This window comes from Podarcis cretensis (assembly GCF_951804945.1).
Source record: "Podarcis cretensis genome assembly, chromosome: 7".
NCBI classification, from domain to species: domain Eukaryota; kingdom Metazoa; phylum Chordata; class Lepidosauria; order Squamata; family Lacertidae; genus Podarcis; species Podarcis cretensis.
Window position 1 is genome coordinate 91592234 of NC_137176.1, and position 23741 is coordinate 91615974.

A 23741-nucleotide genomic window follows, 5' to 3' on the forward strand; every position below is an offset into this window, starting at 1 on the left:
GACGTCCCTTCTTTCTCTTCTCTACCCGACTCCCAAGGGCTTGATTGGCGGAGGGCGTTTTGCCAATTATTTAGGTGGGGTGGGGGTCAAAAAGCAGTTGAAATGGATCAGGTGGGGAAAGAGAGAAAGCTGCAGGCCTGGCTTATTTTTAGGCATGTATTGTGTGTTGAAAAGCAGGAGTTTCCCCTCTTGCTTCCTTGCCTGTGGAGATGGCAGATGAGGTGGCAGCTGTGGGTTAAACCACTGAGCCTCTTGGGCTTGCCGATCAGAAGGTCGGCGGTTCGAATCCCTGCGATGGGGTGAGCTCCCATTGCTCAGCCCCTGCTCCTGCCAACTAGCAGTTCAAAAGCACGTCAAAGTGCAAGTAGATAAATAGGTAACACTCTGGCGGGAAGGTAAACGGCGTTTCCGTGAGCTGCTCTGGTTCGCCAGAAGTGGCTTAGTCATGCTGGCCACATGACCCGGAAGCTGTACGCTGGCTCCCTCGGCCAGTACAGCGAGATGAGCGCAGCAACCCCAGAGTCGGCCACAACTGGACCTAATGGTCAGGGGTCCCTTGACCTTTACTTTAAGGCAGGGATGCCCAACAGGTCAATCACGATCTACTGGTAGATCCCCGTGAGCTTTTGGTAGATCGTGGTTGATCTCTGGCTCCTTTTCCTTAGTGTCGGTAAAACGGACTCCTGCCCCACCCCCTTGCCCTGCCCTCCATTGTTGTATGATCTCTGGAAGGGAAGACGGAGCTTTCTCTGTGCTGCTGTTTTCATCCATAGTGATCTTTTTGTGAGTGACTTTACCCCTTTGTCTCTTGCCTTTAACGTCCCCCCCCAAAACGGAACTTCCCCCAAAAACCTTTTTACAGTGGTACCTCTGGATGCATACGGTATCCGTTCCAGAGCCCCATTCGCATCCTGAGTAGAATGTAAGACATGACTGCATGTGGGTAACCGTGGAGCGTAACTTGTAAATGCAGGGATGTTAGAGCGCTCTTTACACAGCCGCAGTCCCAGAATCGGCTCGTATATCCACAAGACCTTGGAGGACCGAAGTTTTTAATTCTGAACGTAGATTGCAGTCTACCTGCCACTTCCATCATTCCTGAAAACCATCCTGGAAAAGCTAATGCTCAAAGTCCGTTTACACAGAGGGATAGCTAGAAAAGACACTTCTTATCTGGTCTGGTTTGACTTCAGGAAATATCTCCTGTATCTTTATCTTATGAACTACCCTGCAATTTTCGGATGAAGGGCAGTATGTAAATTTAATTGATTAATTAACAACCCGCTTTGAGGGTTTTAGCATTTAACGTATAAATTATAAACGGGGTAAGAGAGGATCCCAAGCGTACCAGCAAAGTGTATGCTAGTTTATGGAACTTTTAACAGTGAAAAGATTTGACAGCAGAGATCGGGGCCAGTATTTTGGGAACTCTGCTCTGCACATTGTGGAAGAAAAGAGGACAGAACAATCATACTAAACACCCGTTGTTGTTGTTTTAAATCTTAGTTATTTTTTACTTAATTTTGCTGTAATTCTGAGGCATTCCCTCATGCATTTGTCAGTTACGATTTGTACTGTTCGTCTTTTACAAAAAAATTAATAAATGTGGTTTTAGGAATGATAGTCCCTGGGGCTGAAGTGAGCTGCCTGTCTCTCTCTTTCCCTGCAGCCGAGCCGTCCAGCGCAGCTTGGCCATCATCCGCCAGGCCAAGCAGAAGAAGGAGAAGAAGAAGGAATACTGCATGTACTACAACCGCTTTGGCAAATGCAACCGCGGCGAGAGGTGTCCCTACATCCACGACCCGGAAAAGGTGGCCGTCTGCACACGGTAAATGATCTTCCTTTCCAGAAGCCCCAGGAAGGGGTAGTGCTGTTGTGCACGAAGATGGTGGATTAACCAAGTTAATGAGGCGAAAAGGGGCACGACTCCATTTGCATCCAGCGTGCATCAGATACACATGTATAATCCACACATTGGGCACAGCTGTCTGTCATTGCAAGCACCACCCTAAGCAAAGATGTCAGCAAATTAAAACTGGCCTAAGTTGGCCGTGGGAGCTTTGCAGAAATCGACAGGGCCTGTCCCATCTTTGGAAAGGCCTTTCCAAAGAAATATCTGCGCTTGGCCTTTACCTCATGCTGGTGGAAGCTGAAATTGCGTTACGCAACATCAGCGGAAGCCATGCGCAAGGGCTTCCACTCGCGCAGTGGGGCACCCTGCTACTTCTGCTGTGCACCCCCTGAAATCGGCTGGGGAGGGGGTCAGGAGAACCGCCAAAACAGCTCACAGGGTTTGGAAAGTGAGGATTGTTCCACACGGCAAGCAGAAGTATATTTGTAACGGTTGAATTCCACCATTCCCCCCCCCTGCCAAAATTTTCCAGCTGTCTTCTGCTTCCCTCCAAAGCTCCTCAGACCTCCCTCTTCTCCATCTTCTCAACAGGTTTCTCCGTGGTACATGCAAGAAGACCGATGGGACCTGCCCCTTTTCGCACAAGGTTTCAAAAGACAAGGTTGGTTTGGCTCTTAGTCTGGTGCCGAGGGAGGGGCCGCAGAGGGGACGTGTTTCAAACAACGTATTTGTCAGGGATGCAGGTGGTTGCTCACGAGTAAACAGCCAGAACTCTGACCTGCCTTTTACAGGTTTTATTAAGTGCACAACTATGTACAGTGCAGGAACCCAAAGTTCATGTCTGTCTCAGTCACTTGCAGATTCTGGGAGTGGGCTTTTCCGGTGTCCCCCCCCCCAGCATAAGAACTTAGACATCCCAAGTCTCCGCCTCCTATCTTTACGTTTGATCCCCTTTTGAAAGTTAGGCGGCGGAAGCTGCATGTCTGTTTCCCTATCAGCCCGGCTGGGAGCTGTAACCTCTGTGAGCCTTTGCCTCACTTCACCCCTCCTTTCCTGCTCCGTTTCGCCAAAGCGTCACTCTCACCAGTCCCTGACAAAGTGATACTGCTGAGCAACGTTCCTGTACGCTTCTGCCCCCCTCCCCCCTTTCGATGGCAGTAAAGGTAAAGGTAAAGAGACCCCTGACCATTAGGTCCAGTCGTGGCTGACTCTGGGGTTGTGGCACTCATCTCGCTTTCTTGGCCGAGGGAGCCGGCGTACAGCTTCCGGGTCATGTGGCCAGCAGGACTAAGCCGCTTCTGGCGAACCAGAGCAGCGCACAGAAACGCCGTTTACCTTCCCGCCGGAGCGGTGCCTATTTATCTACTTTCACTTTTGACGTGCTTTCGAACTGCTAGGTTGGCAGGAGCTGGGACCGAGCGACAGGAGCTCACCCCGTCGCAGGGATTCGAACCGCCGACCTTCTGATCGACAAGTCCTAGGCTCTGTGGTTTAACCCACAGCGCCACCCGCGTCCCCCTCGATGGCAGTACCCTGACAGTATTCATTCGGAGTTGGCTTGGAAAAGCTGTTCAGGGTCGCCATGGGGCTGCTTCCTATCGTGAGAGCAAAGCGGGTCTCTTAGGCTGCTTTGATCGCTCAGTTGGCTGGTGTGGGGTGCTGATAATGGCAAGGCTGCAGGTTCCATCCCTGGATGGGGCAGCTGCATATTCCTGAGTTGCAGGGGGCTGGAATAGACGATGCTCAGGGTCCCTTCCAACTATGATTCTGTGATGTATCAGTATTCTAGGTCAGGGCAACTTGAGCTGTCTTCTTCCGCATCCAAGGTGCCCACAGGCACAGGTGGAAGAGCATCCTTAGGGCTGGCTGTCACTGTCAAGCACATGCTTGTAACATACTGTACTGTGCCAATTGCCAAGGCAACCAGCTGGATGGTACCTGGCGGCAGATTTTGGCTCATGGCAAGCAGGGCAGAAGCAGAGGGTCCCATTTCTGAAGATCATGGCAACTGCATTTGATGAGGGATGGATTGATTGAGAGCCAGGGTGGTGTAGTGGTTAAGAGCAGTAGACTCGTAGTCTGGTGAACCGGGTTCGATTCCCTGCTCCTCCACATGCAGCTGCTGGGTGACCTTGGGCCAGTCACACTTCTCTGAAGTCTCTCAGCCCCACTCACCTCACAGAGTGTTTGTTGTAGGGGAGGAAGGGAAAGGAGAATGTTAGCCACTTTGCAATTCCTTCAGGTAGGGATAAAGCGGGATATCAAATCCAAAACTCCTCCTTAGATGCCACTCTTCCACGATACGCTGTGCCCAGAGCAGCTTACAGAGAACATTCAAAACATCAGAATGCCAATATGCAAGATACAGAGCATGCCAGTAAATTAAAAAACTGAGCAGTTTAACAAACAGAGTAAATTCAATATTACCAAAAGACAAACAAAACAGTCAAGGTTTAAGTGCATAAATTAAAAAGCAAAGCGAGTAAAAATGGAAATAAAGTTTCTGGCCTTCCAGTTGTCCAAGGTGCCTGGCTTGCATACAGTTCAGAGGGGAGGGGTCTTCTCACCAGGCTAGATGACATGCAGGTGGCTGCCGTATCTTTACTCCAGAGGAGGCTGGCAGCAGCAAAAGGGAAAAGTTTGGGAGGGAGGAGATGGTCAGTCTCTTCCCCAGCCTCCTAGAAGTACCAACTCCTGGTGCAGGTCTCATTGTCCCACCCAGAATTCAGGATAGGACAGTTGCATCCTCACTCTAGAACGTGACCCATATTGGAAGGGGGGGGGGCTGCTTTTTCATATGTGTAGATTTATTTATTTAGACCAGAGGTAGCACCCCCTGGGAGGTCAGGGGTTGCAAAGAGGCAAGGGGGCGGCAGGGGGACGGTGGAGGTGTTAATTACTATTACTTTGGTAAATGACCATCAGGCTTTGAAAAATGGGTATTGCTGGATCAAGCTCACTAACATTGTTGACATAATTAAGCAAAATAGTTTTAATTTGATTTTGAATAAATGTGCCATTCATTGTTACTGTTTCGAATTTTATTGTGTTATCACCTTCCTTAGAGGGTCATGCAAACCGCTGTTCTGAATAATGCTCTTTATGGAGTAGGGGGCACTGAGGAGAGGTTGATGGAACCAACGGGGGCAGTAGCCCCCCAAAGTTTGGGAACAACTGATTTAGTAGATTTATAACCAGCTTGATCGAAAAGCTCTCCAACCAAGGGACAAATAAATTTTTGGATAAAACACAGCTCAAATTCACAGTCCAATTAAGAACAAATATATATGAAGCCATTGTTGTTAAACACACACACACATACACAGAGAACCATCATCATTACAAACAAAGATAAAATCAATACAGCTTTTAAAAGAGATAGAGGTAGCTAAATTATATGTCTGGGTAGGCTGGCCGAAACAAAAAAAAAGTTTTCAGCTGGCCCCAGTCAGGCCATTAACTATGACTTCATGCTCTCTGCCTCCCGCCCTCCCTGACGGCTCCTAGATGGTATCAGGTGCAGCATTTCAGCTCCCTGAGAACTTCCATTTTCACTAGCAGAAGATAAGCAGGTTTCTGGCCCTTATTACTTTTAAGAGATGCTTAAAGCTGTGTGAGCAAAACCTGCTTAAATCTCAGAATCCAGAGAGGTAGCTAAATATGCTTTTTTGCCAGGGGGGGGGGGCCCTGCTGCAAAGCTCCCATGTCCCCACCCCCCTCCCTATGACTAGCAAACCCAGAATAAATAATGTCGACCCAGAATAAATAATGTCGACCGCTGAAAAATATTTGCAGAATAAATGCGGCAAAGTCGAGGCGTCGTGCGTATTTGCTAATTTACCTAGGTTCTGAAATTGCACAGAATGCAGGTTGCCTGGGGCAGAATTTCGTTCTCCTTTTTTGTGAGCACAGAGTAACCCATCCCTGTGCTGTGCTGAATGGGAAACTAAAGGCACCCAGTACCTCCCCCCCCCCCGAACTTGTGGTTCAACGTGTGGTTTCCCCCAAGCAAGTCCGTGCTAGTGAACTGCGTTGGGGGAGAGGAGTGGACATCTTACTTTCTGTTTTGAGTTGGGGAGTTTCTGGGCTGCAGCCTCCCCTTCCTTTGCTGAGCTCAGAGCCCTTTCCGCCATGATTTATAGCCCAGGGGTAGCCGGCTGCCTGGAGGCAAGTGGGGACTTCGGCACCCGCTCCTGTAGCTTCCTGTTAACCTGGCGATTACCAGGAAAGGTGATGTCCGCCTCATTTATCAAAGTACAACCCAAAGAGAGGGGCCGGTGAGTTAATCCTTACTGCAAAAGAAGGCGGTTTTCTGCTGTGCTCAGGCTTCGCTGCAAATGGCCTGGCTGGAGTCCACTGTCTCCAAACGAGCCCTCTCATTTAAAGGCGGCTTTCTCGTCCTGTGTCTTGAGTTTAGTACAGGAACAGATTTTTTTTTTTGGTCTGGATACACGATTGCCCCACCTCCTGGCTGCTGCCAAGGACAAATGTGCTTGCCTCCGACTGGGAATGGAGTTTGAGAAGTCCCACTGTTGTCTGTCCCTTTCTTTCGCAAACCCTCAGGGAGACCAGGCGGTGCGCAAGAACTTTCTGGCGAGAGCATCAGGGGTGCAAACCAAACGGAAGGGAACACATGCCATGGAATGATGTTGCTATTGGTTTATTACTGACCCTGCTCCTTAAGGCCCTAGGGTGGGATTTTTGAGCAACCAAGCAGCAGGCAATTTATTTTAAAGTTGTGCTCTGCCTAGCCAGGGCCTTGAGACAAAGGGAGGTGGCAGATGTTGGAGGTGGTGTGGGCAGTGGACAGAGTAGGGCTACTGTGCATTCGGATTTCCTGGGATTCGTCCGTTGGAAATAGTGTCCGGGCGGAGTTTCTAAAAAACGGTTAAATAATGGCAACCCTAGGACAGAGCTATGTGCTGTGTGCCCTGCTGTGTGCCCCCTAAGCTAGCCTGCTGTCCTCAGAGGCAGCCGAGGACACTGGCTCCATTGCCAGTGTCAGATTCGGTTTTGAAAACCAGTTCGGGAGGGTTTTGTATATGGAGTGGAGCCAGGGAATGGCATCTTGTCCGCTGCCTCAGGCAGCAAAATGCCTTGGACTGGCCCTGCGGCTACTCCATTGACGTTGTTGTCCCACCAAGTTGCCTGGGTTGGAACGGAGACAGGGGTAGGACCAGGCCTTTCCAGAGGTGGTTGACTTTCAAAAACGCCTCTTGGGCCTCCGATTGCTCTGCAGATTGTATGAACAAACATGGTTAGAGCTTTGTATTCACGGGGTGTGTGTGTGGAATACAGTTGAGTAGCAGGCCCTTTGGTCCTCCTACGTCAAACTGATGCCCTCCAGATGCTGTTGGACTTCAGCTCTCATCAGCCTCAGCCAGCTCTCCTCGGGGGTCAAGCGCCATTTGTAGCTGGTACCCTCCAAAGGCTGTTGGACTACAACTCCCATCAGCCTCTAGCTAGCACCCATGTTGTAGTCCAACAATGTCTTGAAGGCTGCCAGAGTCCTGAACTAAATCAAAAAGAAAATCTGCAAACGTTTACGTTCAAAATTAATTGGTTTGTTTTCCCCCGAAAAGGGCAAAACGAGAAGAGAAGGGACTATTATCTCTGGCTGCCTTAGAAGCCCAGCAAAAGAGAAGAAGAAGAAGAAGAAGAAGAGTTTGGATTTGATATCCCGCCTTTCACTCCCTTTAAGGAGTCTCAAAGCGGCTAACATTGTCCTTTCCCTTCCTCCCCCACAACAAACACTCTGTGAGGTGAGTGGGGCTGAGAGACTTCAGAGAAGTGTGACTGGCCCAAGGTCACCCAGCAGCTGCAGGTGGAGGAGCGGAGACGCGAACCCGGTTCCCCAGATTACGAGACTACCGCTCTTAACCACTACACCACACTGGCCCCAGAGTTTGATAGGTTTTCTGAGAATATGGCACAAGAAGAGTTGAAGCATCGAACAGCTTTCCTTATTTGGAGGGTGGGGCATAGTGGAGAAATGGTCCGGCCCTCCCAGGCAGACTTCCTTGTGGCCCCCAGTTTGCTGCCCACCATCCCTGGGGCCGCCAGCCCCCTGCCATTCCCCGTGTGCCAGCGCAGCTGAGTTTGCGGATGCGAGAGGTTAGCACGAGGCTAAGACTTGGGCTGGAGCAGGCTGCTGTTGCAACAGCTTTTCCCCTTGAGGGACTTGACAAGAATCAGCATTTTTCTCCCTAATAGAGCTTCAAAACTCTGTTGTGAGCAATTTGGAAATTCACGTCGAGTTTCGGGTTCATTAGCCGCCGGCTCCGGGAAGGCATGCGCGCGTCTTCGGGGCTTCCTAATATGGCCGCAGCGCCTTGCATTAATGTTATTGTTATTTGCGCGGACATCGCGGGGTGCAAACAAGGTTAATTGAAACGAGAACGGCGCTTCCTCTTGGTAATGGCTCAGCCTTGACAGCTGGGAGGAGTTGAGTTTTGCATAAGAGCTGCCTTTATTATCCCTTTTTATTAGAGCTAATTTGATCTCTATATCAAAACCTACATTAAGGGAATCTTTTACGGTCACGCCACCGCCAACAGGAGAAGGCAGCCCCAGAGCCCTGTCCTTTATTTTAATGTCTGCAGTTAAAAGACAATTAAAAATAAACTCTTTGCTTTTAAAGCCCTCTTTGTTTTTCCTTCTTGCGTGGCTTTTAGCCTTCCATTTTCCTGTCCTCTTTCTCTCCCCTCCCTCCTCCTCCTTCTCACTCTAGTGAACTAATTCAGTTAAAGCCCTAATACGTCCTTCGGGGGAAAGTTCCCTCCCCCATGCATCGCGTCGCCCGCGCTTGTTGCACATCTGTAAATACTGGCCAGAGGATCCCTGAACCTGCTGGACTTAAGGCCGTGGCACTTGGCAGAAGCGGTGGCTCTGTTCACTGGGCAATCAGCCGGTTTTTGTGACCATGTGGACAGCCAGGAAGGGAAGAGGGAGAGCGTGGAATTGAAACTCTGGGGGTAAGGCGAGCCAAGCACCCAGAAGGAGCATTTCACAAGCCATGTGGTGGCTCTGGGCCTTGGAACAAGATGCTTTTAAGAAATAGAAATATTCTTATTTAATGTTATTGTCTGCAGAGTCACCCTGGAGCAGCCCTCTGGTGCCCTCCAGCTGTTTTGGATGGCAACTCCCATCTGCCCCAGCTAGCACAGCCTTGCTGGCTGGGGCTGATGGGAGTTGTAGTCCAAAACAGCTGGAGGATGCCACAGGTGCTTCCTTGGCTGACCAGCAGTCCTAGTGTTTTCATCCCTGCAAAGGCAGAGCTTGGCCACCCTGAGCTGCAGCCCCTCTCCGTCTCCAGTAGCCACTAAAGGTGGAGGAGGAGGATTGTCACAGCAGGCCAGTAATTCCTTTTTAATTACCCAGCAGCTGGCAGAAGGTATAGTTTTGTGCTTTGTGGCAGGAGTGCTCAAGGCGGCCCCACATCTGTCTCTTCGCACAGATTGCTTTTGATGTGCTTTTTCACATCACCAGCACCTGTGAACAAAGGTAGCGGGAGCAATGAGTCCTGTGGAGTCCTGCCCAGCAACTGGAGGAAACAATGGCCAGAATCTGGCTTCAAGCTGCCGCAAAAGGCGTTTCTCTCAAATATGCCAAAATTGGGAATCAAAGTACCCTTTGGCCCATTGCTACTCTCGTCTGGTAAGGTTTGGGTGTCATATCATGACACCTAGCCTTTGGAACTCCCTCCCCCTTGAATATTAGACAGGCGCTGTGCTCTTGCCATCAGAAGGTCCTTCCTGATGTTTAGTCGAAATCACCTCTCTTGTCATTTGAATCCATTGGTTTGGGTTCTCGGCTCTGGAGCAGGAAAAAAACAAGCTTACTCCATCTTCCATGTGGCAGCCCTTCAGGTATTTGAAGAGGCCTATCTTATCACTTCTCAGTCCCCTCTTCCCAGGCTAAACATAACCAGCTCCTTCAACTGTTCTTCATCAGGCTTGGTTTCCTTGATCATCTTGGTTGCCCTCCTCTGCACATGTTCCAGCTTGTCAACATCCTTCTTAAATTGTGGCACCCAGAACTGGACACAGGATTCCAGGTGGGGTCTGACCAAGGCAGAATAGAGTGGTCTATGACTTCCCTTGATCTGGACACTGGACTTATGTTCAACTTCTGGTGCCTACTGACTTTCTTTGTTTCTGATGTTATAGTTTTAATGGTTGTTGGGTTTTTTTTTTTGTATGGAGTTACTTCGAGATCGCTGTAATTAAGCACTGTACAGTCATACCTCGTGTTGTGTTTGCTTCAGGTTGTGTCCCGTGGCGATCTGGAAGTACCGGAAAGGGTTACTTCCGGGTTTTGCCACTCATGCATGCGCGGACGTGCAAAATGACACCATGCGCAGAAGGAGTGAATCGTGACCCACGCATGCGCAGATGCGGGTTGCGTTCTGCTCATGTTGCGAATGGGCCTCCGGAACGGATCCTGTTTGCAACCAGAGGTACCACTCTATAAGTTATCAGATGCATAATATGTGCACCGCAGGGAAGCAGCGATGAAGGCGACTAAGTTGTTTGGTGCGCCTGGCTCTTGCAAGAGTGTGGAAAGCCGCAAACAAACAGAAGACTCAATTTGCTGCTCGCTCACGAGACTTCCTGGGTGGCCCTGAGAAAGTTGCTTTCTCTGCAAGTTGCATTCTACCAAATGGGAATATTTGTGGCCAGCTTCGCAGGGTTGTTGTGAACGTAAGAGATGCATGTGTAAACCACACCAGAATCAAATCTGGTGGCCTTCATTTTATAGCAGGGATGGTTTTCTGTCAGACTTGAGGGTTGGAACTGGCACTAAATCATTGGAGATTAATCTTCCCTCCCAACTTTGTCCTTTCAGATGCCTGTGTGCTCTTATTTCCTGAAAGGGATCTGCAACAACAGTGACTGTCCCTACAGCCATGTCTACGTTTCCCGGAAAGCGGAGGTGTGCTCAGACTTCCTCAAAGGCTACTGTCCCTTGGGAGAGAAGGTAAGATGGGGCAAGGGCTTGGACAAGTATCCCATTGAGATGTAACCCTCATGCAGCTGAGAATCCATATATCTTGCGATTGTTGTTTTGTCTCATGACATGGTCCATACTCACAGAAAATCCAGTGTCTGCAGCTGAGAAGGATGTCTCCTTTTCAGTTTTTTAATGTTCTCCCACCTGCTCTTTCCTCCTTTTTGGGGTTCAGTACCACAGGTGAGTAGGCAGGACTTCTCAAATAGCAACTATCCCTTGCTGGAGAGATACTGGACAAAAACGTTTCCATCTTCAAATGTAGCTGGGAACACACAGTGTGATTTGCACCTTGTGTGTGTGTGCATATGCCACTTTGGAAAAGTTGGGATTTAAATTTTGGGAATTAAAAAAAGTAAAAATAGCCGGCTGAGTTAGGCTCTGTGTGTGGTGTGTGCTGTGATTCTCGGTTTGGCAAGAAGCAACCAGGGATAACTTAATGTTAAATTCTCTGAAAAGCAGGGCTACCTCAGAGGTAAGGAATCTGCTTTTTCAATGAAACCAAGGGGGCTCCTGATGAGAAACTTGCTCTCTTTGCAGCAGCAGTAATCTAGTTTTTTAAAAAATGGAACTGCTTTTAGATTTTTTTTTTAAAAAAGTACTGGCTTTAATATAGATATGTGTTTGGTTTTTTGCTTATAATATTGTAAGTCACTTTGAGTTGCCATGGCAAAATTGCGACTAATACATTTCATAAAATCATCGTCGTGTTTTTGTGGTTAAGCAATATTCCGTAGTTTGTGCTGTGTGAAAAACTGCTTTCCTTTTGTCCTGAATCTTTCAACATTCATTGGATGGTCTTAACCTCTTGCCTTATAAGAGAGAGAAAACCACTTCTTCCTATCCACTTCCTCCACACCAAACATAATTCTCGACTTCTCTGCCATGTCCTCCCACCCACTTAGCTCACCTTTCCCCGGAAACTCAGAAGCCCCAACTGTTGTCACCTTTCTTCACTGGGAGATTCCTTCATGCCCATGATGCCGTCTTGGGTTGCCCTTTCATTCAACTTTTCTAGCCCTGCAATATTCGTTTCTCAGATGTACAGTCACACACCTGATGATCCCATCTTTTATGTCCTTCTTTTGGGCGATGGCCTTTAGGGGGCAAACAGTAGGATAGTGCCTTTAAAGAATCCCTCTCTCCATACCTCCTATTTTTGAAGAGAGAGAGGCTGCTCCATCTAGCATGGTCGCCATCAGCAGCCCTTGGCTCTAGGAGTTTGCCCCATCCTCTTTTAAAGCCCTCATGGTTGCTTGCCCCCATTGCTTCCTGTGGGAGGGAGTGCCATAGCTTAACTTAAAAAAAATAAAAAGGTAAAGGGACCACTGATCATTAGTTCAGTCGTGACCGACTCTGGGGTTGTGGCGCTCATCTCGCTTTACTGGCCGAGGGAGCCGGCGTGCAGCTTCCAGGTCATGTGGCCAGCATGACTAAACCGCTTCTGGTGAACCAGAGAAGTGCATGGAAGCGCTGTTTACCTTCCCGCCGGAGTGGTACCTATTGATCTACTTGCACTTTGAAGTGCTTTCGAACTGCTAGGTGGGCAGGAGCAGGGACCGAGCAACGGGAGCTCACCCTGTCGCAGGGATTCGAACTGCTGACCTTCTGATTGGCAAGTCCTAGGCTCTGTGGTTTAGACCACAGCACCATTTAAATAACTACATGTACCGTATTTTTCGCCCTATAGGACGCACTTTTTCCCCTCCAAAAATGAAGGGGAAATGTGGGGCGAATGCAGGCTTTCGCTGAAGCCTGGAGAGCGAGAGGGGTCGGTGCGCACCGACCCCTCTTGCTCTGCAGGCTTCGCGGACCTCTCCGCAAGCAGCGGGAGCGCTCCTGCTGCTTGCGGAGAGTTGCTTACATGCAGAAGCCTGCGCGCGCTGAGCTCAGCGCGTCCAGGCTTCGGACCTCTCCGCAAGCAGCGGGAGCGCTCCTGCTGCTTGCGGAGAGTCGCCTGCATGCTGAAGCCTGCGCGCGCTGAGCTCAGCGCGTCCAGGCTTCGGACCTCTCCGCAAGCAGCGGGAGCCAGTGCTGGGCTCCCACGGCTTGCAGAGAGCTGCCTGTTTGGGGGCTGGGGCGCGGGAAGCTCGGGCCTCCCCCGCCCCAGCCCTGCACCTGGGGGGGGGGAAATAATTTTTTTCCCTTTATTCCCCCCCCAAAAAAAACTAGGTGCGCCTTATGGGACGGTGCGTCCTATAGGGTGAAAAATACGGTAAATAAATCCTCTCTTCTATCTGTCCTGAACCTTCCAACAAGAAATGGGCCTGGCAGTAAGAAGGCAGAATTTTGCTGCGGAATTTTGTGGCGTCAGGGCCAGCTGTGGTTTGTGGGGCGCCCGTTTCAGGGACCGGCTGGACCGTGAGGAGGGGGCACCAGGAGAAGGAGGGGTTGGAGACTGACTTGGAAGAAGGGAACGTATCAACAAACATGGATAAGTCACAAAGCCAGAATGTCACTAAAGATGGCAGATTACCAAAGACTTTTTTTGAACTGACTGACAATATGGACTGGATTGACATTTGGAGAACAAAGAATCCCTTGGGAAAAGAAGGAACATTCTTCTCTGAAGCTCAGCTGACTTGGACAAGAATCGACCAAATATGGATAACTAGAGGTCTGGCACCGAAGGTCAGAAAGGTGGAAATCTGCCCAAAAACCTGCTCCGACCATAATGCACTGAAAATGGATATGATACTATTACCAACTGGTTCCTTTAGATGGAAGATGAATGACAATTTGTTCAGAGATCAGGAGATTACTAAGAAGGCCCAGAAAGCATTGAAGGATTATTTTGAGATAAATATGAACACTGCAGTGGAAAAAAGAGTTATTTGGGATGCAAGTAAAGCTGTGATGAGGGGGTTCTTGATACAACAGAATGCGGCAAGGAAGAGGATACAAAATGACAGAAAAGATAAGATTTTGGAGAAAATAAAAGAATTGGAGAAGAAGTTAAGATTAAACCCGAAGTCCCTGCCGATCTTGAGAGAAATCAAACTCTATCAAGCACAGTATTCTAAACTGATAAATCAGGAAATAGAGTGGAAGATTAAATTAATGAAACAAAAAACTTTTGAATCGGCAAACAAATGTGGGAAACTGCTAGCTTGGCAGTTGAAGAAGAGACAAAAATTGAATACAGTTACAAATTTGGAAATTGAAGGAAGAAACATTCAGAACCCCACGGAGATTAGAAAGTGTTTCCAAAAATATTTTAAAAAATTATATACTCAAGGGCCGCAGAATGAGGACGAGATAAAACAATTTGTGGAGAAAAATGGACTTAAAAGGCTGTCACAAGAAAATAGATCTCTCCTGAACAGTAAAATAACATGTCAAGAAATTGAACAAGCCATTCAAAACATGAAACCGGGCAAGTCTCCAGGGCCAGACGGGCTAACCTCCAAGTATTATAAGATATTAAAAGACCATTTGATTCAACCACTGATGGAGGTTAGCAATGAAATTATGGAGGGGAGGAGGGCGCCGGAATCGTGGAAGGAAGCTTTTATCACATTGATACCAAAATCGGAAGCTGAAAAGACGCAACTTAAGAACTACCGTCCCATCTCCCTTTTAAATGTGGATTACAAAATTTTTGCAGATGTTTTGGCAAGTAGATTTAAAAAAGTTCTAAATGATGTAATTCATAAAGACCAGGCAGGCTTTTTCCCAGGTAGACACATGTTTGCTAATACAAGGAACATTATTGACATTTTGGAACTTTTGCAAACTGATATAAATACAAAAGCAGTGTTAATCTTTATAGATGCGGAGAAGGCCTTTGATAATATCTCTTGGAAATTTATGAAGGGAAATTTAAAAGAAATGGGAGTGGGTCGGGGTTTTGAGAATGGGATTGATGCAATATATTCAGAACAAAAGGCTAAATTGATAGTAAACAATGTGGTTACTGAAGAGTTTAAAATTGAAAAAGGAACACGACAAGGCTGCCCGATTTCCCCTTTGTTATTTATATCAGTTCTGGAGGTGCTCTTGAATATGATTAGAGGGGATCGGTTGGTGGAAGGGATTCAGGTCGGAGCGAAACAATATAAACTTAAAGCTTTTGCAGATGACCTAGTTTTGACCCTGCAGGAGCCAGAATCTAGTACAAAAAGAGTATTACAACTGATTCAAGATTTTGGTCGGGTGGCTGGATTTAAACTAAATAAACAGAAAACCAAGGTGTTGGGGAAAAATCTGACAGATGTAGAGTCGGCACAGTTTCAGAGAGAAACGGAACTAACTGTGGTTAAAAAAGTAAAGTACCTAGGGGTAAACATATCAGCAAAAAATCTGAGTCTATTTAAGGATAACTATGAAAAATGTTGGTCTGAAATTAAGAGAGATTTGGACAGTTGGACAAAATTGAAGCTTTCTCTGTTAGGCCGAATCGCTGCTGTTAAGATGAATGTATTGCCAAAGATGTTATTTTTGTTTCAAACATTGCAGATTGTGGACAAGACAGAGTGTTTCCGGAAGTGGCAGAGAGATATATCTAGATTTGTCTGGCAGGGCAAAAAGCCCAGAATTAAGTTCAAGATACTAACTGATGCGAAAGAAAGAGGGGGCTTTGCCCTGCCAGACCTAAAGTTGTATTATGAAGCCGCAGCCTTTTGCTGGCTAAAAGACTGGCTACTTCTTGAGGACACTGACGTATTGGACTTGGAAGGGTTTAACAATGCTTTTGGTTGGCATGCATATCTATGGTACGATAAGGTTAAGATTAATAAGGTCTTTAAGAACCATATTGTCAGGAAAGCAGTTTTTAAAGTCTGGACAAAATACAAAGACTTATTGGAAAATAAAACTCCGAGGTGGCTTTCACCTCTGGAAGCTAAGGCCCGAAAAAGACTCAATATGGAGGCCAATTGGCCAAAATATTGGGAAATATTAGAAAAAGACGGAGACAATTGGAAATTGCAGAGTTTGGAGAAAATGAAGGATAAAGTGCGAGACTGGTTACATTACGCTCAGATTAAAGAAGTTTTTAAAAATGACAAAAAGCTAGGGTTCCAGGTGGAGAAATCGAAGTTGGAAACAGAATTGTTAGAACCAAAAACTAAGGTTCTATCAAGAATGTATAACTTGCTGCTGAAATGGAATACACAAGACGAAATGGTTAAATCGGTTATGATAAAGTGGGCTCAGGATATTGGGCATAATATTATGTTTGAGGACTGGGAAAGGTTGTGGACCACTGGGCTGAACTTCACTGCATGTAATGCTTTGAAGGAAAATGTAATGAAAATGATATACAGATGGTACATGACCCCAGTTAAACTTGCCAAAATATACCATTTGTCTGATAATAAATGTTGGAAATGTAAAGAACACGAAGGAACATTCTTTCACCTCTGGTGGACTTGCCCTAGAGTGAACGCCTTCTGGGAAATGATTTATAATGAGTTGAAAAAGGTATTTAAGTATACCTTCACTAAGAAACCAGAGGCCTTCCTTCTGGGCATTGTCGGCCAGAAGGTGTTAAAGAAGGACCGAACATTTTTTATGTATGCAACAACGGCAGCAAGGATACTCATTGCTAAGAGTTGGAAAACTCAAGATCTACCCACACTGGAAGAGTGGCAGATGCAGCTGATGGACTATATGCAACTGGCCGAGATGACGGGCAGAATCCGAGACCTGGGAGAAGAGAGGGTTGAAGAAGATTGGAAGAAATTTAAGATATATCTACAAAAGTATTGTAATTTGGTTGAAGGCTAAGAAGGATGCTAGATCATAAATAATTGCCTATCATTGAATTAGATTTGAAATTGACGATAAGTGAGATTGAGGGAAATATAAAATTTGTGGAGATTAGATCAAATTAATTGAACAAAATTTAAGAATATAAACAAGATGATAAATTGCTGGAAAAATTTATAACGATGTAAGTGGGAGTGGGAGACGTGAGGGAGTCCAAAGAAGTTCTGAAAAATATGTCATGACCCATGTTATATTGTTTATTATCTTTGCATTTTGTATTTTAAAAAAATCTTAATAAATATTTATAAAAAAAAAAAAAAGGAAGAAGGGAACGTCGATCTGGGGGAATGTGTGACAGCCAAGAGACGAGAGCCAGAGGCAGGAGAAGCTGCAGGATTGGAGAGTTAAGAACAGGGCAGGAGGAGGAAGAGAGAGGTCAGGCTGGTGGGCACTCAAAGCCTTCCACATCTCCTCCTGCTGCTCCCGTGTCTCCTGCTCCATTGTCTCCCAGGACCAGGAGAGGGCTGAAGAGGGAGGAGCAGGAGCAGGTTACACGCAGGTGAAGTCTGCTTCTGCTTGCGTGCAGCTCGGGTGGTGGAGATACCTAAGCTGAGGTTGTGGCGGGCAGGGGTCTCTCTGTCGCGACAACTGCCTCAACAGGTGGACACCTAGGAGTAACTTGTGAGTGTACTTTCGACAATACTGTGGTACCTTGGTTCTCAAATGCCTTGGTACTCAAACAACTTGGAACCCAAACACTGCAAACCCAAAAGTAAGTGTTCCGGTTTGCAAACTCTTTTCGGAAGCTGAACATGCTCCGTTTTGAAGGTTATGCTTCCATTTTTTAGTGTTAACGCTGAGGTCAGGAGTGCTCTGATGGTGTTTCCTGCTTGGCAGGGGGTTGGACTCGATGGCCCTTGTGGTCTCTTCCAACTCTATGATTCTATGATTCTAGGTCTGTCTGTTTTTGCTATTTATTTTCCGGTTTTGTTTTTGCAGCTTTTTTTTGTGACTGTGTGGAACCCAGTTCAGCCACTGATTGATTGATTGATTGATTGATTGATTGTGTGACTGCAATACAGTCATACCTCGGGTTAAAGTTGCTTCAGGTTGAGCGTTTTCGGGTTGCGTTCCGCGGCGACCCGGAAGTAACAGAACACGTTACTTCTGGGTTTCATCGCTCGTGCATGTACTAAGGCTCAAAATGACGTGCGCATGCGCAGAAGCGACGAATTGCGACGTGCAGACATGGGTTGCGTTCTCTTCAGGATGTGAATGGGACTCCGGAACGGATCCCGTTTGCATCCAGAGGTACCACTGTACACTGTTTATTGCTTTCATTTTATGAATCAGTGGTCTTGTTAGATACTAAAATTCATATTAAATTGCTGTTTTAGGGGTTGTTTTTAAAATTCTGGAACCGATTAATCCATTTTGCATTACTTTCTATGAATCAGTGGTCTTGTTAGATACTAAAATTCATATTAAATTGCTGTTTTAGGGGTTGTTTTTAAAATTCTGGAACCGATTAATCCATTTTGCATTACTTTCTATGAATCAGTGGTCTTGTTAGATAGTAAAATTCATGTTAAATTGCTGTTTTAGGGGTTGTTTTTAAATTTCTGGAACCGATTAATCCATTTTGCATTACTTTCTATGGGAAAGTGGGCCTTGGTTTGGGAACACTTTGGTTTTGGAACAGACTTCTGGAACGGATAAAGTTTGAGAACCAAGGTAGCACTGTAGTTAATTCCTCACATTCCTCGCCTGACAGCACCGTGACACCTACACAGCTGCAGTATTGTGAAGGAACGCAGCCAGGGCTGGTACACCCATGAGGCAAGGTGAGCCTACTGCCTCAGGTGGCAGGATCCCCAGGGGCAGCAGATCCCAGTGGTCAGTCTTGATCCCCTGCTTTGTTCCCAATCGCTCATCCCTTCTTCCTTGGCCGGGGTGCATTTGTGTGTCAATTTGTGGTCCGCCTCAGTTGCCAGAATGTACTGGGCCAGCCCAGAATACGGCTTCCGTGTCTCAGATGATGGCAGCCACTGGAAGCAGCGGAGACCGGAGTGGACTTGAGGCCAGGGGACGTGCTTGCCCTACCTGTGGAGAAAGGTGTGGAGAAAGCAAAGGCAGGGGAGGTTTCCCCTCCCTCTCTGACAGCGCCAGAGAGTGGGCTCATCCAGCAAAGCTGATGGGTACGTCGGGCAAAAGGAAGATCTTCCTCACGCTGCTGGCTTGTGGAACTCGTTGCCACCAGATGTGATGGTTGCTAGCTTTAGAAGGGGGTTGGACAAATGCCTAGAAAAGACAGAGGGGGAGAAGAAGTCTGCCAACTGCTGCTAGTCATGATGGCTGGAGGGAACCTCCAGGTTTCATCGGTGGTGGTAGGACAGCAATGGGTGGTTGCCTTCCAGTCCTGGTTCTGAATTCTTCTGCTAAGGCATCTGGTTGGCTGCTGTGTATAACCCAGTGGGGTTACTCTTGTGCAACTAGGAGGAGGAGTTCCAGAGAGCACCTTGTGGTGTCTTGGTTAGAGGGTCAGGCTCTGAACTGGGAGAGGCCAGGGTTCAAATCCTCCCATTCACCAGGTAACCTGGGGCCAGTCACTGCCTCCCTCAGTCTAGCCTACCTGATAGGGTGGTTGTGGGGATTAAAGGGGGGACCATGTACACCAGCCTTCCTCAACCTGTGGGTCCCCAGGTGTTGTTGAACTACAACTCCCATCACCCCTAGCTAGCAAGGCCAGAGCTCAGGGATGATGGGAGTTGTAGTCCAACAACATCTGGGGACCCACAGGTTGAGAAGCGCTGATGTACACCATCTTGAGCTCCTTAGAGGGAAATAAAAGTGGGATATAGATGCTCCATGATCACTGCAGATGGTGACAGCAGTCATGAAATTAAAAGACGCCTGCTTCTTCAGAGAAAACAATGACAAACCTAGACAGCATCTTAAAAAGCAGAGACATCACCTTGCCAACAAAGGTCTGTATAGTTCAAGCTATGGTTTTCCCAGTAGTGATGTATGGAAGTGAGAGCTGGACCATAAAGAAGGCTGATCACCGAAGAATGGGTGCTTTTGAATTCTGGTGCTGGAGGAGACTCTTGAGAGTCCCATGGACTGCAAGAAGATCAAACCTCTCCATTCTGAAGGAAATCAGCCCTGAGTGCTCACTGGAGGGACAGATCCTGAAGCTGAGGCTCCAAGACTTTGGCCACCTTATGAGAAGAGAAGACTCCCAGAAGATGCTGGGAAAGATGGAGGGCACAAGGAGAAGGGGACGACAGAGGACGAGATGGCTGGACAGTGTTCTCGAAGCGACCAGCATGAGTTTGACCAAATTGCGGGAGGCAGTGGAAGACAGGAGGGCCTGGTGTGCTCTGGTCCAGGGGGTCACGAAGAGTCGGACACAACTAAACAACAACAACACCATAGATGCAATAAATAAATTTTGAAGTCAGGACACCTACATTCAAATCGAGAGGCGGCCATCAGTCAAAGGTGGGGAAGAGCGACAGCTGGCGAGGACGCTCACAGAGGGACTCTGGAAGCAAAAGATTGCTAGCAGATTACCTTTTGCTAACAGTGTTTTTCAGCCGGACTCCTGGTTTTTTGGCGGGAGACCTTCCCTCCGAGCCGAAGGCAGAGTTGATGGGGCAGCCTCTCTCCACAGCTACCGGTACAAGTCACCCAGGCAGCACGTGTACAATTACTTTAAAATATTCCAATTTAAATGAAAATATAAAAGAGATACTTAGAATATTTATTCTATTAGTGAACGTGCTTACCGCATCACTTCTGGAGTGTCAGAAAAACATTCTCCTACAGATGATGGATAGCAGCCCATAATTATATCGGGGGGTGGGGGGGTTGGAATTGCTGAGCGTGCCATATTTAACTGGGGAGAGGAAATACCCAGCCTGGGCCATCGAGGGTTAATTTTATTCTCTAAATAATATAAAAAGTGCTGAGTCTGTTCCTTTTGCACAAAGTAGAAAGTCCTCAAATGGACCCCGGAGAGTTTATAATATTCTACTGAATCAAGTAAAAATGTTAACCTTGCTTCATAAAACGATGGCTTGTTAAAGATGCGCAGTCCCTTTTCTTGTGAATAATTTAGAAAGGGAGTAAATCTCTTCTCGTTCTCCCTTTCCCCCCACTCTTTCTCTCCCCTTTTCCTACTCTTGTGTCCGATATGCGGCAGGGCACAGCTGTCTGCAGTTTTAGCTTTTAAAAGGGCAGGAGAAAGGCAGGGAGGCAGCCGAGGTCGGACCTGGCGCTGCCCGTGTGTGTGTGCTAGAAGCCCAGGGTGCAAATCCCACCTTCTGGGCACTGGGACTCTGTGCCAGGGACAGAGGTTCCCTTGAGAGATCCCCCAGGGGCTCCCCACCCTTCGTGGAAGATGCAATTTGCTTCTGTCATGCTGAGATTAAGAACATTAAGAACAGCCTGCTGGACCAGCCCAGTGGCCCATCTCGGCCAATGTCCTCTTTTCACAGTGGCCAGCTCTCCCCCTCCTGGGGTTTTCAGCAGCTGCTATTTAAATAATAATAATAATAATAATAATAATAATTTATTATTTATACCCTGCCCATCTGACTAGGTGGCTTCCAGCAAAATATTAAAATACAATAATTCATCAAATATTAAAAGCTTCCCTAAATGGGACTGCCTTTTAAAAGTAAGATACAGTGGTACCTCTGGATGCGAATGGGATCCTTTCCGGAGCCCCGTTCACATCCTGAAGCAAACGTAAGACGCGACTGGGCGGGTCGTGTTTTGCCACTTCCGTGCATGCGTGTGGTGTCATTTTGAGTGTCTGTGCATGCGTGAGCGGCGAAACCTGGAAGTGATGTGTTCCGTTACTTCCGGGTCGCCGCGGAGCGCAACGCGAAAATGCTCAACCTGAAGCGTGTTCATCCCGAGGTATGACTGTAGTTGTTTCTGTCCTTGACATCTGACGGGAGGGCGTTCCACCGGGAGGGCACCACCACCGAGAAGGCCCTCTGCCTGGTTCCCTGTAACCTCACTTCTTGCAGCGAAGGAACCACCAGAAGGCCCTCAGCACTGGATCTCAGTGTCTGGGCTGAACGATGGGGTGGAGAGGCTCCTTCGGGGATACTGGGCCAAGGCTGTTTAGGGCTTTCAAGGTCAGCACCAACACTTTGAATTGTTCTCGGAAACATACTGGGAGCCAGTGTAGGTCTTTCAGCACCGGCTTTATGTGCTTCCACCCCCATCGTTCAGCCCGGACATTGAGGTCCAGCTCCGAGGGCATCTGGCCCTGCGAGAAGCGAGGCTACAAGGAACCAGGCAGAGGACCTTCTCAGTAGTGGCGTCTGCCCTGTGGAATGCTGTCCCATCAGATGTCAAAGAAATAAACAACTATCTGGCGTTTAGAAGACATCTGACGGCAGCCCTGTTTAAAGGTAAAGGGACTCCTGACCGTTAGGTCCAGTTGTAACCGACTCCGGGGTTGCGGCGCTCATCTCGTTATATTGGCCGAGGGATCCGGCATACAGCTTCCGGATCATGTGGCCAGCATGACTAAGCAGCTTCTGGCGAACCAGAGCAGCGCACGGAAATGCCGTTTACCTTCCCATCTATTTATCTACTTGCACTTTGATGTGGTTTTGAACTGCTAGGTGGGCAGGAGCAGGGATTTGAACCGCCGACCTTCTGATCGGCAAGTCCTAGGCTCTGTGGTTTAACCCACAGCGCCACCCGCATCCCTATCGCCACCTACGGGTGGTTTATGTATGTATGTATGCATGTATAAATAATAAATAAATAAATAAATTAAAGGTGAAACACACACACACGCAGTGCTTTTTTTTCTTTTTAAAAAATGTTTAGGGGTACTCTAATTTTCCTGCTCATATTGAAATACTGTCCCTCACTGAGGCCAAACTTAGATTCAAAAAATATTTAGGCGCATGCGTTCCCCTTTGTATATAAACTTTGCTTCCCATTTAATTTCTGGTCGGGGGCCCTTCAGCTGATCTTGCCCTGTTGCAACCAAGGCAGCTGCCCGGCTGTGGCAGCCTCTCCTCCCTTCTCCTGCTGGCCCCTGATGCTGCCAGGATGGGCTCCGCTTCACCTCAGAAGCTGCATCCCTCACTTTTTCCTTCCTTTCTTTTCTGTGTGCCTTTTTTGTCTTTATGCAAGGCAGCCACTTAAAAAAAAGATCCGTTATTGTTTAGAATTCCTGGCCTGCTCTCTCCCTCTTCCGTTAAGGACCTTTTGAGAGTGTCTGCACAGGGCCTCTCTGGATTGGTAAATAAACCTTTGCTGATGCCGCGTGGTGTAATTTTGTGCTGTGCGGGGTTCTTGCGGAAAGCGACGCCTGTTTTTCCACCGCTGATTCCTTTGACTAGAAATCACCTGCCTTGCGTGAAGAAGATGAATTCCTCTCCTTTGTTCTTCCAGACTCAGGCTATCTCTTCTGTGTTTGCCCCACGGAGTAGAGGGAACCGTCCAGATAAATCCAGCAGACGCCTTCTGTTTCGGCTCGTAAATGCCTGCCGAAAACTTTTCTATTCCATCATGCCCGCATGGGCAATTAAGAAGACGTCTTTCCGCAATTTAACTTCCGATTTTAACTTCTTAAATATTCCATTATTCAAATACAAGAACCGTTTGCGACAATTGTACATGTGGTTTCTGTTGGGCGGTTTTATGTACAGTTGTTGCACGTGGCTCTTGTATTTGAATATTTTTAAGAACAAATGCTTAAACGGCTTTTAAAACCGGCTCAATGGTTAGTGGCTTTTCCTGGGATCTCTTTGCAGCCTTAGTTCATCAGCAGATCACCAGCTTTGCATGTGAGGATCCCAGGTTCCTTTGAGAGCGTCTTCGAATAGAGAGCTGCTTCCAGTGGAAACACGAGTGAGATAGATGGACCAAATGTGTTGCCGTCCTTAATCCCTCATCCAGTTTGCCCCACTTCTTTTAATGCAGAATATCCCAAAGGACCCTATTGGGACACTACAAGGGACTTTCACTGGCCTGGGATAGAGATGAACGTAAGGACACCCTAGGGCCCTGGGCATTATACATCTGGACCTGGATTGGAATAACATGGATCCAGTCTTGTTCTGAACCTCGGGAACAGGCTAGGCTCATGCCCACAGAAAGCAGTTCAAGGTACTGTATTTTTCGCTCT

At 47.5% G+C, this 23741-nt stretch overlaps 1 protein-coding gene across 1 annotated transcript in view; it reads left to right on the forward strand.

Annotated features, from left to right (window-relative positions):
- The window catches only part of ZC3H3 (zinc finger CCCH-type containing 3), a 279283-nt gene that overhangs the window by 201636 nt on the left and 53906 nt on the right, over positions 1-23741 (forward strand). The window contains exons 7-9 of the mRNA XM_079984218.1: positions 1670-1828; positions 2444-2513; positions 10700-10831. Coding sequence (XP_079840344.1) covers positions 1670-1828; positions 2444-2513; positions 10700-10831 — 361 coding nt within the window. The remainder of the gene's footprint in view (positions 1-1669; positions 1829-2443; positions 2514-10699; positions 10832-23741) is intronic.